At 32.0% G+C, this 14,822-nt stretch overlaps 1 protein-coding gene across 3 annotated transcripts in view; it reads left to right on the top strand.

Moving 5' to 3' along the window:
- The window catches only part of LOC140443225 (uncharacterized), a 119,346-nt gene that overhangs the window by 40,597 nt on the left and 63,927 nt on the right, over positions 1 to 14,822 (top strand). Inside the window, exon 3 of one of the 3 annotated variants that reach the window (XM_072534361.1) lies at positions 8,969 to 9,025. The exons of 1 other annotated variant lie outside the window; for it this stretch is intronic. In XM_072534361.1, the coding sequence (XP_072390462.1) occupies positions 8,969 to 9,025 (57 nt within the window). The remainder of the gene's footprint in view (positions 1 to 8,968; positions 9,026 to 14,822) is intronic. One more of the 3 variants, XM_072534362.1, reaches the window with a different exon arrangement.

The following is a 14,822-nucleotide window of genomic DNA, read 5'->3' on the forward strand; positions in this document are numbered from 1 at the left end:
TCGGTTTCGGATATTGGCAATCATCATGGTAACTCGTTTCTTGTCCTCCACTACTCGAAACAGTCCAGTAGTTGTCACAGAAAACCATGTTCGTAAATGTTTAAGCCAAGAGATCCGTCTACGTCCCATTAGTTTTTCTTCCAAGATCAGCTGTAACAGTCCATAGCGCTTGTCATTTCGCTTAATATGTCCCAAGTACTCCAATTTCCGCGTCTTCATAGTAACTAATATTTCTGGTTGTCTATTCACTCTACGAAGTAATTCTCCAATCGAAACATGGTACACCCAAGATTTCGCAAAATACGCCTATACAATTTTAGTATCTTAACTAATACCTCTGTCAGTGCCCATGCTGCTGCAGCTTCGTTATACAAGTTAAACAAGAAAAAGAAAATGAGGCTTTTTATGAAAACATGGAAAATAACTCATTGCTAGAATGGAATATCATGAATATAATGGAGCAATAAGTTCAAAAAAGCAAAGAAATAGCTGGCTTTATCATAAGAAAACTTCTCATACAAGTGTAGACTCAACAGGAATTCAGTATGTAATTATTGGGATTTGTTTTTTTTTTGCATGCGTATTTCCAAGGTTCGTGAAGGTTTAAAACATCTCTACAAGCATTTCATTAGATAGAAAGAGCAGCACAAAATAGTGGCCTAAAAATCATTAAAATAAAAACGAAATATATGAAAGTCAGAGTTACAGAGTCTAACCATAGAGGATTACAACAATGAAAGCATTAAAAGTTATTGCGGTATAACATACTGCGAATTAAACATAATGAACTAATTAAACATCAAAGATCCGATAATATTACAAAAAGAAAACTTAAAAGAAAAAAGATCTAAAAACTCTAAAGATCATCAACTGAAAAAACAAAGCAGGTTAGGGAACCAGAAAAGCTCTATTTATATTTAATATGCTGGCATAGGGATAGTTAAATGTCAACCAGGATATGTATGTCTGCTTTATTGATTATACTAAGATATTTGACAATGTTAAGTACGAGAAGCTACTGTTAAACATTGATTATCAAGATGCTTAAATAATATCATGATTATACTGGGGTCAAACGGGAAGAATATAACTCGAATGCTTCTTATCAGAGGTAGTAAGTATTCAGAAGGATGTACGATAGGAATGTTTGCTCTCGCCATTGTTATGTAATTAATATTCTGATATTATTTATTTTCCGTGAAACCTTGAAAGATGAATCATCTGGAATAGCGATAAATGGAGTTCTTGTCAACAACATCAGATATACTGACGATACAGAGTCGCATCAACAGTTTAAATGAAGGACAGGTCTAACCAAATAATAAATGAGCTAATTAAAGATTACTATCATAGCAGAAAACTAAAACAGTAGTAGTCAGCAAAGAACCAACCAGGTGTAAAATAGAAATTGATGGCATTAGTATTGAACAAGTAATGAAAATAAAATACCTGAGAATTACACTGTCCAGCTATGGAGACCTGGACAAAGAAGTGAAAGATCAAGTACAAAAAGCAAATAGACTGGCAGGATGCCTTAATAACACTATATGGCGAAACAGACACATTAACACTGAGATGAAGTCAAGAATTTATATAGTCAGTGTAAGACCAATAATGACATATGCCTCAAAAACAAGACCCGACACAGCCACAACGCAGAGGCTACTAGAAACGGCGGAGATGAGAGTACTGAGAAGAGTTTAGGAGATACGCTGAGAGATCGAAAGAGAAGTAAAGTGTATAAATGAATGGACACCACAAAATAGAAATAAAGAATGGAATAACCGCATAAGCAGAATGGAGGAGACTGCGCAAAAGAAAGATTGACAACCTTTCATAGAGGTATTAATCCGACAATGAACAAGCAGAAATGCTTATAAAGAGGAAGAAGAAGAAGAAGAAGAAGACAAGGCTTACTAAAACCATGTTTGTGTGCTGTACGTTTTTTACTGTAGACTTAATCTATTAGCTGAACTGAAATTACTATATTAAAGGAAAGACGTTACTCTCACACTGTTAAACATTTTTATAGAGCAAATTTTAAAACCAAAAAATATGTCTTTGATACTGTTAATAATGTCCTAATAATGTTAATGTTTTCGGAATCGGCAAATGGTTCCTGAAAGATTTTGATACATATCCTAGTTGAAAATATAGAAAATTATTTTTAGATACTAATTTTCAGAAACTAATAAAGTTGTACAAGTTTATTGAATGGATAATATATTTAGACTTCCAGAACTATAAACCTAAATCTTTTAATACATCTAAAATATACGCACACCATCACAAATAAATGCTCAAACATCTGTAATAATAATAGAAAAATTGTATATAGAAAATGTAAGTAGATTTGAATTGTGTTTTTATTATGAAATACCAGAATACGACTGGCGTTTTCTCCAAGAAACATTAATGTGATTGCTCGTCAAAATGATGTTCGTGATTGGTGGAATGTTTTTGTGCCTCTTTCGTGTTTTGAACAGTGAATAACACTTTGTGTATGTACTCACTTCACTTTATATTGTTTGTAGAGTAGACCACAAACAATGGTGTTTTAATTAGTGTACAAATTAAACAATAGACAAATATACAGGGTGTTTTCTAAAAGTTCTAATCTTAAATATCGTATCTAATTTTATACTAATTGCTTTTTTAAATAACAACAGCTTCAAACAAATAATTATTAGGTAATTCATTACCAGGAAAAAATTTCTTTTTATTGTATGGTCTTTTATGTAAATGTAGTATCTACATTCATCGCACGAGATGACTGTAACGACTATAGGGATAAAAGAGTCTTTTTGATGTTTTATTCACGTTGATTCATTCAAGGAATATTTAAATAGGATAGACCAGTTAATTTTATATAAAATACCCTTATTTAGAGCTTAAAATATCTTGAAGAATTTTAAAAAACGAACAAAAATACCACGACCAAAATTTAGTCCAGAGAAGTAAGATTTTTTTCGTGACCCTGCCAAAGAAACAACTGTTGTTGTTTTAAGTAGTATCTTCTTCTTTATGTGCCGTCTTCTACCGAAGGTTGGCGACCATCAAACGATAGGTTTCTCTGTTTTGTGCCGCATGTATTATGTTCGCAGCTTCTGGTATTTGAATCCATTCTCTCAAATTTCTTAGCCAGGATTTCTTCTTTCTGCCCAAACCTCTTCTACCTTCAATCTTGCCTTCCACGATAAGCTGTAGCAGACTGTACTTATCATTACGGAACACATGGCCCAGGTTCGTCTATCAGCAAAAAGTGAAGTATTTGAAACAAATTTGGGAGGAAGAAACTTATAAGTCATATAAAACCTTCAAAATGGCGTTTTTCAAACGTTCCTGTTCTTATTTGTTGCTTAAAAAGTTGTAAAATAAGTCAGAAATTTAGTTTTTTTTTTAAATGTTAATAGCTTTTTTACAAATGTACTTAGAACCTTCATATTACATGGAATGTGGTCATTAAATTATGATCGAAATTTCAAAGCGATCCGTCAAATGAAATAAATAATAAATTTAAAAGTTATTTTATTTATTAATCCCAAATTAAATTTGATTGCAACACTATAAATCAGAAAATAATGGAGTTACAATAATTCTAGGGTAGCTGATGAAAGAATTTATAAGGATTTATCTTTCAATGTTGCAAAATCATTTTGCAAAAATATGTCGATTTTTTTCTTATAAACAATAGAATAACTTTTTAACCATTGCCTATAGGAAAATTATTTTTTTATATTTCTTTTTTACACAAAACACATATTTAAAAAACTTTTACAGACAATCGTTTGAGTAAAATTATGTTATAAAATCATCACAGAAAATATAGTCATATAAAAATTCTAGGTTATATATACTCGGTGTTTCAAAAAAGTATGTCATGAATTAAATCACGCATTCCGAGGACAAAAATAAATTGATTGAATGCAACTTACCTTAGTACAAAGGTGTACACAAAAAAAGTTACAGCCCTTTGAAGTTACAAAATAAAAATTGTTTTTTTGCATTATCTCCTAAACTACTTGACATTTTGTAATAAAAAGAATAAATTTGCACAGAAAAATTTGGATGTGCAGCCCTAAATCCCCCCAAACTTTTGAGTACGTTCAAATCAATTGCATTTTGTAGCATCATTAGTTTAACACATTATTTTTAAAAAAATTTTGCCTCTTATCATTTTTTTCAAAAAACAGTTTTTATTGAGTTACGGCCCTTTTCATTAACCTTTAAAAAATTACGTGCAACATAATAAATGGCTTAAATGAATTAACAAGTACAAAAAATGTCTATAACCTCTATAAATATAATATTCACTACATGTTCAAAATGACCCCCATTTTCTTCAATATACATTCGGTATCGTTTTAATAAGGAAAACCGAATGCGCTGAAAAATCATATTTTTCTGACGAAATTGATTTGCAGCTTCAATTATTCTAACCCTCAATTTTTGTTCGTCCTCTATTGTTACAGTATACACTTTCTCTTTCATAAACCCCCAAAAGCAAAAGTCCATGGGGTTAAGACCTGGACTTCTGGGTGGCCAAGAAATAGCCGACCAGCATACTGCCTGCAAAGGTATTCCATGACTTCATTACTGTAATGCGGTGGAGCGCTATCTTGTAGAAACCACATATTTTCCCTTATTCCAATATTCACTTCTTCCAAATACTCTTGTAAATCGTTTGCCAAGAACTGCAAATAATTATCACCATTTAAATTGTTGGGAAGAAATACTGGGCCTATTAGATTGTGATCCACAATTCCTGCCCAAACATTAACTTTGAAAGTCCTTTGGTGATGGGTCGTTTTTTTGGCGTAAGGATTTTCGTTGGCCCAAATGTGCTCGTTATGGTGGTTTGTTATTCCATTTCTACTGAAGGTAGCCTAGTCGGTAAACAAAATATTTCTAATAAAATTAACATTTCGACTGTTTTCCATTAACAACCAATCGCAAAATCCAATCCTTTTAGGATAATCTTCAACCAATAACTCTTGAACCATTGTTAAGTGATAGGGTTTAAGCAGCTGATCCTTCAAACACCTCCAAACCCTTACGTGAGGAACATTTAGTTGAGCAGCTATTACCCTTGTACTTGTTCCAGCGACTTCTTCAATTATTTCTAAAATGTCTTCATCAGTTGCATTCATTATTGGACGACCACTATTGCCAGCAACTTGCGGTTGGAATCTACCCGTTTCCCGTAAACGATGATCAATGGTCAGAAATAATCATCTATCGGGTGTACTTCGATTGGGATATTTTACTGCATAACGCCTTGTGGCTGCTGCACTATTTTCTTGACATTCACCTACGATATTCCCGATAGTTTATTGAAATCATAATTTAATCTGATCCAACTTACCCAAAGTTAAATGCATCTGCCATTTTAAAAAAGTTTTAAAAATAATGTGTTAAACTAATGATGCCACAAAATTCATTTGATTTGAACGTACTCAAAAGTTTGGGGGGATTTAGGGCCGCACACCCAAATTTTTCTGTGCGCTTAGATTTTGGTGTTCCTTTTTTATGAAAAATTCTTTGAGAACAAGAAAGTAACGTGTCCATACCTGATAGGCGCTGAATTTTCTGAAAAACAAAAGGCAAAAAGACTTATTTTATGAAGTAGAAGAGATATTATATATCACTTATATAAAGAAACTTATATTATTGACGATGAATTGTCTTTATTGATAGATTTGTAGTTATTTAAAGTTGACAATAATGAGTATAGGTTGCTCAAATTGTTTGTTGTCAAAAAACAATCTTTTTGAATAATTACTCTCTGTGGATAGAATTTTTATATTCGAAAAATTGAAAGGGTGTCCTGTTGTGTTAGCATGTGTGGCTAGGGAACATCTATCAGGGTGTAACTTAATGTCACTCTTGCGATGAGTCAAACGGTTGAAAACTTTTTGGGAGGTGTGACTTATATAAGAACCTTCACAGCCTAAACAACTAAGTTTGTATACAACATCACTTTTATCTGAGTTTGGTACTTTGTCTTTCAATGACTTGTACAAAGATCCCACAACTAGAGTGCTTTTATAAGCAATTTTTACATTTGGTAAGTATTGAGCAAAAATTCTGGTCAATTTGGGAGTGACATCCTTAATAAATGGAAGTGATACAAAAGAAATGTTAGGAATATTGTTAGTCAGTGAATGGGAATCAGAGCTAAAATTCATAGCACCTGTATTTTGGGGAGGGTTCTCTTGTGTGTTAAGTATAACAGAGGATGTGTTATAGATGATTTTGCTGAGTAAGGATTCGAGGTAAGAATTATCTAGGAACAATTGTAAAAGACCATAAGAGTTTGCTGAACTGGCTGAACCTGTTTTAAGAATTTTGCACATTAAAACTTTAAAGTATGTTGTTTCAAATGACGCTAATTAGATCTCTTAATTGTTATAAACAAAGCTGCTTGAAAGTCCCAACATTCCATGTAATATGATGGTTCTAAGTTTGTTTTTAAAAAAGTTATTAACATTTATAAAAAGCCGAAATTTATTTTGCAACTTTCTAAGCAACAAATAAGGATAGAAACATTTAAAAATCGTCATTTTGAAGGTTTTTATATGACACATAAGTTTCTTACTCTCAAATTTGTTTCAAATGCTTCATTTTTTGTTGATAGACAAAAAAAGCGAAAATTGACGGTTTTTTATCTTCATTTGTTAATATCTAACCGAGTCCAAAAAATCGACTGCTAGAAAGGTATAGGTTCTTGTTACAGAGGTTCGTACTACTCAAAACATATTCGTCTAGCGGAGTCAGTGTCACAAACAGGGTACTCTTTTTGCTTATTTCCCTGAGCCATCTAGACATTGGCTACGACGCGACAGTGCGGATCAGACGAATGCCAGAGAATAAAAAAATTGTTCTCTTCCCATTGTTTTGATATTTTCTCTTTTCTTCATGCGTCTCATAGTATTTTCAATAACCGTTATTTTTCCCTAACGCCTAGGCGTCATAAATAAAGGAATAAATATAAAATAAAAAGCATGATCATTCGACATTGAAAAATATGGTAATTCATAAGCTACATATAGTAACAGGAAGGTACTTCACGGAAGGGATAAGAAATATCATTAATAACCATAAAAGATATAGGCCATTGAGCATGTGCAGATAATCCTCCAAAAATAGATATTTGCTGGTATCAGGAATATATGGTAATCAGGATCATTTGTTAATATAATAGATGTATTCTTGTCAGTGGTAACCAAAGCAGAGAAAAAGGTCCGAATGTGGGCCCCCATCTGGTTTTTTTCTAAATATTTGTTTTCTTTTTTATGATAATTATGTGAAATTGGACTCAACATTTATTAATAATACTGAACAGTTATTTATTAAAAAAAGCATTGTGAAAAACAAATATTAAGGCATTGAATCGAAACCTCTCCATTTTTGTCTGCTTGAAATCGCCCTCCGCAAAATATGCACTCTGCATCTTAGTCGTCTATTGTGTTTTCCTCAACTTTCTCAAGACCAAAATCATCGTCAGCTAGGACAAATTGTTCAGATGCTCCAGAAATACCTTCACTGCTAGTTTTGGTTGTTTTGGATTTCTTTGAAGTCATTTGCTTGGCATTTTATGGTGAGAATCTTATAAGTCTGTTTTATAGGGGAGGAGATAATTATTTGTGATTTTGAATCTTTTCGTCCACGAGTGGATGTTTTTTTTTTAAATTGGTATAGGGAATACTGCAAAGGTGACACAAATCTTGGAAAAGTCTCTCTGGAGCATGACGTCGATGGTTTTATGGACTCTTTGTCAATGCATTTGGATCAGGTAGGTTGTGGTACCATCAGCTTCTCTTGCAGAGAATCAGTTGCTCCTTTGGGAAGGATTTGTTGGTTTCCATTGGAGCTTCCTAAATTCGCTTCATTTTTGGTTACAATGGCATTTAGCGATGTCATTTTACACGTTTTTTTGTTATCATATTTTTGGGCTATAAAATCTGGGTCAGATAAAATGTTACCATCAAAGGGATAGATTTCCGTTACCCTGAATTCATTCATGGCAATTTCTCCGGACTGTGATTTTAAAAATGTCTTGTCTAACAAGTCAAATTATGTGAGAGCTCGTTGATTTATACGAATCCAATTACTTATTTCCTCGCTATAGTACGCTTTGTAGTTGCCCATATAGATTTTATCAAGATGTTGAAGCTTATTTGTGGTGTAAGTGGCATTTGTGTCATTTTGATTTTTTCAAGGAAAAATCAACGTAGGCAGAATGAATTGACAAGCAGCACTCATTGCTACAATTAAGGTTACAAGGGAACCACGTTCAGCAGATGTTGGAAATGCAATTTGTCGTTTTCCTTTTGTTCATACGATTTGTGCAACTTTGCTCTGGACAATTTAACAATCCAGTTTCCTCCACATTGAAAACTCTATGCGGAGAAAAATTATGTTTCTTGTATTCGGTTTCCAAGTTATCAAAAACCTCCTGTAATCTCAAATGCTTCAAAAAATTCTTTCAAAAATAAGAACCACAAATTGCAAAGGCACAAATAACACTAGTTTGGAGCCAGCACATCCAAGAAGCAAGTAAGCAAAACTGATTATAGTAAAAAACTACTGACTAAATATTTGGCGAAGTCAAATCATAATGATCATGTCATTTCAAGTAATATTATTACCAGTTTTTCGCAAGTTGGTCGCAAGTACAGACCTTGCGACAAATTCGCCGAAATCTTCGACGGCTAAAATTATAGAGGTATTATAGTTGTACCAAGATTTAAAAATTAAACCCATAAAACAGTATGTCTCAACTGGATTATATATTGAGATATAATTTTGTGATTAAATTTGTTATATTTGTTATATTCTTCTAATTCTTTAACTAAAGTTTCAGAAAACCAGACAAATAAATGCAGCTTAAGCTACTTAACTATTTCGTGATTGAGCACCCTGTATATTAATAAAGCTTTCGCTAAAAAGTTATCATTTTTTACAGGTTCACATGACCCAACAGGTAATGCCCAAAGAATGCAAAGAGCTATATTACATACAGGTCTGTCAGAACGATTGTTTTCTTGGTGTTTGTGTTCGAGTACTAAATGGGTATATGTTTTAAAGTTCATGGTTACTTGTAAAAATTCATTTCGGCTATCGATAGATGCAAAAGAATATAATGTCACCGCTTAACCTTATCGTTTTATAAAATTAGTTGCTCCGTTCTGAAGGAACTCACGCTCCTTGCTAAACTATTATTACTTTTTAGTAAAACGAACTACATAAATGTAATAATAAAAGAACTCTTTATATACAATAATAAAAGGTCATAGCAGAATTCTAATATAATGGATATTTATAAATATTAATTTTAACATCCATTTTATTTTTTTTTTTAATTCAACGATTTATAACTTACTATAATAATTAAAATCAATAACCTTTAATCCAATGGTCAGAGATAAAAATTCCACTTAACCTTTAAAAATCATATAAATAAGCTGAATTTTGCTGAGAATGCCCTTTTATCAGCACTTTTTGTGTACAATGAAACGTTCACTCAGAAACAACGCTTGAAGCAACCAGCGATTTTGCATGTCAGTTACGCACGCGAAATCAATGTTTCTATCAACTCGACGGTAAAAATGCGATATCTGTTGATCAGATTCTATCGACAAATTTTAAGATCAAGTTTATGTGAATCCTGTGTATTTTTTGGCGCTAAAAAAATAATCTAAAATTATATTTTACATATTACCCACAGTTTTCCCACAGTATGACACTGGTTTATTCTACATTATAATAATTTGAAAAAGACAAAATACCGAAATACATTAAAATGGTACAATATTACAATAATACCTTTTATTTTTATTCTTATCTTGTAATAGTATAAGTCTGTACCTACAATAATTTCAGGAGTCAATGCTTTTGTATTTTTTTCCTTTTTTTCTGTAACCACTCATGATGTTGGTGTTCCAACGTCCCTGTTATCGTTTCTACATCAAGTTGATATCCTGGTGGAATCGTTTGCCTTGTTCTTCATTGACATCATCCAAATTTTCAGGGAAAAAGTCAAGATGGTTATGCAAAAAGTGGATTTTGAGGCTCATTAGATATCCCAAATCTATAAATTTATCTAATAAATTAGCTACTATAAACTCGTAGTTAGGGTTTTTCACATTACCTAAAAACTTGATTACTACTTTTTTGAATGCAATCCAAGCTTCTTTTTCTTTAGTAATTATCTTGGTTTCAAGGAGTCGAACATAATTTTACGAATATCTGGTCCAACAAAAACACCTTCTTTCAATTTGGCTTCTGATAGACGGGGAAACTTTCCACTCAAGTACTTGAAACATTCTCCATCTTTAGACAGGGCCTTGACAAACTGTTTCATTAAACCAAAGTTTTGTACAAAATGTTCTTCTCGCCAGGTGCTAAAACATTTCTTATGGGCCATTGTTTTGTGGACCAGTGTTTATCTCCTGCTCTACTGTCCTATTCACAAATAAAACATGGAAACTTTGTTAACCAATTAGCATGCAAACAACTTTCAAATCTCCACAGATCATCCAATTGTGAGCTGAATAGCTGATTCTCTGTAGAATTGTGTCAAGATTTTCATATGTCTCTTTCATATGGACAGAATAAGCAATAGGAATTGATGCATAAGTGTTCCCATTGTGTAAGAGTACAGCATTTAAACTCGTTTTTGAAGAGTGTATAAGAAGCCTCAAATCATCCTTGTTATACTCAATAACAAACTCATTCATTAGACTACCAGTATCATGACAGTAGACCATATCCCCTTCCTGTCTAAAAAACTGAGCAAACTGTTGATCTCTGTACCTATACTTGTAAATATATGTACTAGGCCACAAAAATTCTTTTCTTTTAATCTTGAGCCAAGCAATTCTGAAATTTACTTTGTTAAACCCAAATTTCTTATTAAGTCATTTAACTCAGCTTGTGCAAACAACTGTGGTTGTAAATTTTCTGAAGGGCACTGAAATCATCACTTCTTGGACTATTTTCATCAGATTCTGATTCACTAGTATTTGAAATGTCATCAATACGTAGAGAAGGCTCAGGGACTGTCAGTTCAGGTTCATATTCTACCGGACAGATTGCAGACGGGAGGTCTGCAAATTTATGCAATTTATACAGCATTTTTAATATGATTTTCGGACTCAGCACACTAAAATACATAAGATAGAGGTAATTTTATTAAAAAGTTGTTTCATAGTTGGCCTGTGTTATTATAGATCAAAGATACTTACTATTTGTAAATATTTGATTACATGAAAATCTCCAAGAGATGAAAACTTGATAATTTAAAAGAAATAGTATTCATCATCATTCGCTCGACAGTAATTGTATTTATATTTTGGCCTGTTTAGGTTTTGCCCTTTTTAAGAAATCTACTCTACTCTAGCAAAAGCCATATTGGTATTTGCCGTCTTCGTTTTTTTTTGGGTTTCGATTGTATAATTATTTACCCAGTACATATAAGGTTATGCTCGTCTTGCTCTAGGCAATGCACAACCAGGGATCAATTTCTGTTTACTACTAATTGACAGCTGGGTGATACTTGAATGATACGTAAATTTTTATATGTAAGGATATTCCAGTATTTTCTGAATTTATTTTTTTTTTTTATTTTGACAAGTAAAAATTTTTTATAGATCTATTTGAAAGAACTTGATAAATTTATTAATTATTTTTATAGCTTTGTTAAAGGGTTTGTATAGAGTACTATGTAAAGATATTGGACTCTATATTCCTGTTTTTAATAGTTCTAAATACATATCCATATTGTTGTGTTTGTTTATGAGACATTCAAAGAAGATGTGGATCACTGTTCCAATGGTTCCACATTCACATATCGGTGTTTCTGTTTTACCTATTTTGTAGAGATAGCAAGGAGTTTTACAATGTCCACTACGTAAACGATTAATATTTGTTCTAGTATTCCTGCCCATATACCCACATTTGTCGTATCATGGTTTTATGGGGAAATCACACTGCTATCTACAATAATCTGGACCTTTATCTTCAATTTGGGAATGCCATTCATTGTAGAATTGTGTTAAATTGTCTTTTTTGTAACACAAAAGATATATGTACTAATATTTTTTATATCATATGGTACTCTTAATTCTCTCCCAATATTCGCCAACCTATCTGCTAGGTGCCTCATTACCTTTAATCCCTTGATGTCCAGATACCCATTATATTTCTATTGAGAATCACATATTATTAGCATCTACCAATAGATTTTTGGTTATTATTGTTACATAATCCATTTGATCCCATTTGAGACTAGAAATTTTGGATAAAACACTTTTTGAATCCACAAAGATAACTGCTTTCATGATCTCCTTGTCAATGCACACAGAGATAGCTTTTGGTATTTGCCAAATTATCTTTCATAATTTATCATATTATTATATATTTTCATATTGTATCTTTCATATTTGACTTTTATCTTTCATAATTTAGACTAGATACAATTTTGTATTCTCCATTCTAACTGCAACTTATTATTTTTGTTGAGAATAAGCAACAATTTTACTTTAAAATAATTACTATTTTTATTATGAATAAGCCACGATTTAAGTTCAAAATAAGTTTATTTTTGACGTTTTGATTTTCACTTCGAAAATCGTTCTCAAAATACAAAAAAGTAATAAATTAAATAAATATTGTTTTTTGTTACTTGGTGTTTCTTCTAATAATTTAATATTATCTGACTCATTCACATTGATAATTCAGACATATATTTATATTTTAAAGTAGACGACTTTAAAATAATATAATAACATACCCTCCAGAAAAATCATAGCATGTGATTCGTCTTTAAAAAGACAACCACATGCAATGATTCTTCTGTTAGTGATCCCATAGTAAACCATAAGGAAAAAAAACAGGAAAAAACCTGATGTTAAAGCTTTCGCTAACTAAGATTTTTGGAGTAGTTATATTGTTCTGTTCAACAAATGTTCATTGTTCAAATGTTTTATTTACGTTCAGATACATAATTGAAATATATTTATAGATATTCATTTAAGAATTCTACATCATTTAGAAATTATAAAAGAGAAAACAAATAAAAAGCGTTAAATTATTGTTAACATTATAAGCAACTTAATAACGATCAAAGGTGATATAAAAATAATATACCTATCGATTTATTTTCCATGATAAAAAAGTAACCATGGAATAAAACATAAAATACACGTGTTCTAATAGAAGGTAATATTGACGGAACATCAATATTTAAATATTTGTATAACAACCTGCTTGAGTGCAACTAATAGCGTGGCGTAATTAACCCTGTTACGTTATAAAACACAATATACATAAAGCGTTAGGTCAATATGACGCTTTCTATGAAGAGTGTCAACAAATTTCTTTCACCTAATAAAATAACAAATCTTTAATGTTTTTTAAGTTAGTGCAGTTTACTTTTATATATTTTTTGAACACGCTCTAAAAACTATAGAACATTTATAATCTATATTTCTAACTTAGTAGTAATATACGATATCAATAATGAAGGTGGTACTAATAATACCAGCCTACCAGGAGTACTGTACTATTATTTTAATTCGTTATAAAAAAGGCGGAACTGGTTTGTTACTAATTGATTTTTAAGTACTTTCTTCTAATGTTTAGATTCGATTTGACACAATTTGTAAAACAGGTACCAACCTTATGATTCACCAAGAATATATTGGACGTGAGCATTTTGAAGGTTTGGCCTGTATTTATACCTAGAAATTTTTGTAGTAGTTGAATTTATAAAGTAATAAATTCTTAGACTTGAGTAACGCATTATTTTTAATTTTTACTATTACTTGTGAAGTATAGATAATAGTAAGTGATAGATTATAGATATATACAAGTACCTACATTACTATAATAAACTGTTTTAAAAAATTATAGTTAAAAAGAAATTGTTTGTGTACACTATTCAGCGCACTAGGTAAGCCTGGCTGCGGCAGCCGACATATTTTGAGTAGTCAGTTATAGCAGCCAATCCACATCCAATTCTGTTCGTTCCTTTTTATGGGACGAATATAAATATAAAGCCATATGGACGTGGAAGAAGCCATAATTATTTACCGTTTATCTCGTAAAAAACATGAAATAAAGAAAAGGCTCGTAAATCGCCCTTGCAAATTATGTTGGTAAATTCTTTCCATCCTCTTTTTTCCGTTTTCAATCACTGTCTTATTCAGAAGATATATCCCAAATCGCCTTTCCCTATCCCAAAACGGCTTTCAACTTCCCGAGTTAATTTTTCGGTGTCAAAAGTCATTTTAAAAACGTTGGGGATAAGTCTGGCTAGAGAGCTCAGTGGTCTACTTGCATCATCGCAAATACGTATTGATCTGGAGACAAGGGTATTAATACCTGAATTAATTTGTAGAGGTGAATGATGAGAGTTGGCATGCAAGTAACGATTGGTATGGATGGATTTTTTGATAAACAGGGTGATGAAAACCTTGGGATTAGGTTTTCTTTATGATAAACCGAGAAACGGTAGGGATGAATTTCCACCTCCATCGTGGACTGGAAACTAGGATGTATACCATTCACATAGGTTTGAAAAGACACCAAAGCATCTCTGCCAAGAGGCCAAATGACGAACGTATCGTCAACATATCGTAGCCAACATGTGGATTTAAGCATTGATGTGGATAGTGCTCGGGTCTCGAAGTCTTCCATAAAGATATTGGCAATTACTGGAGATATGAGGAGCACAATTTATTTGTCTGTAGAATTAAATTTGGAAGATAAAATAAGTGTTGCACATACATTGTTTGATGAAAGATAAGTGGTCTTGC

This window comes from Diabrotica undecimpunctata, chromosome 6 (genome assembly GCF_040954645.1).
Source record: "Diabrotica undecimpunctata isolate CICGRU chromosome 6, icDiaUnde3, whole genome shotgun sequence".
NCBI lineage: Eukaryota > Metazoa > Arthropoda > Insecta > Coleoptera > Chrysomelidae > Diabrotica > Diabrotica undecimpunctata.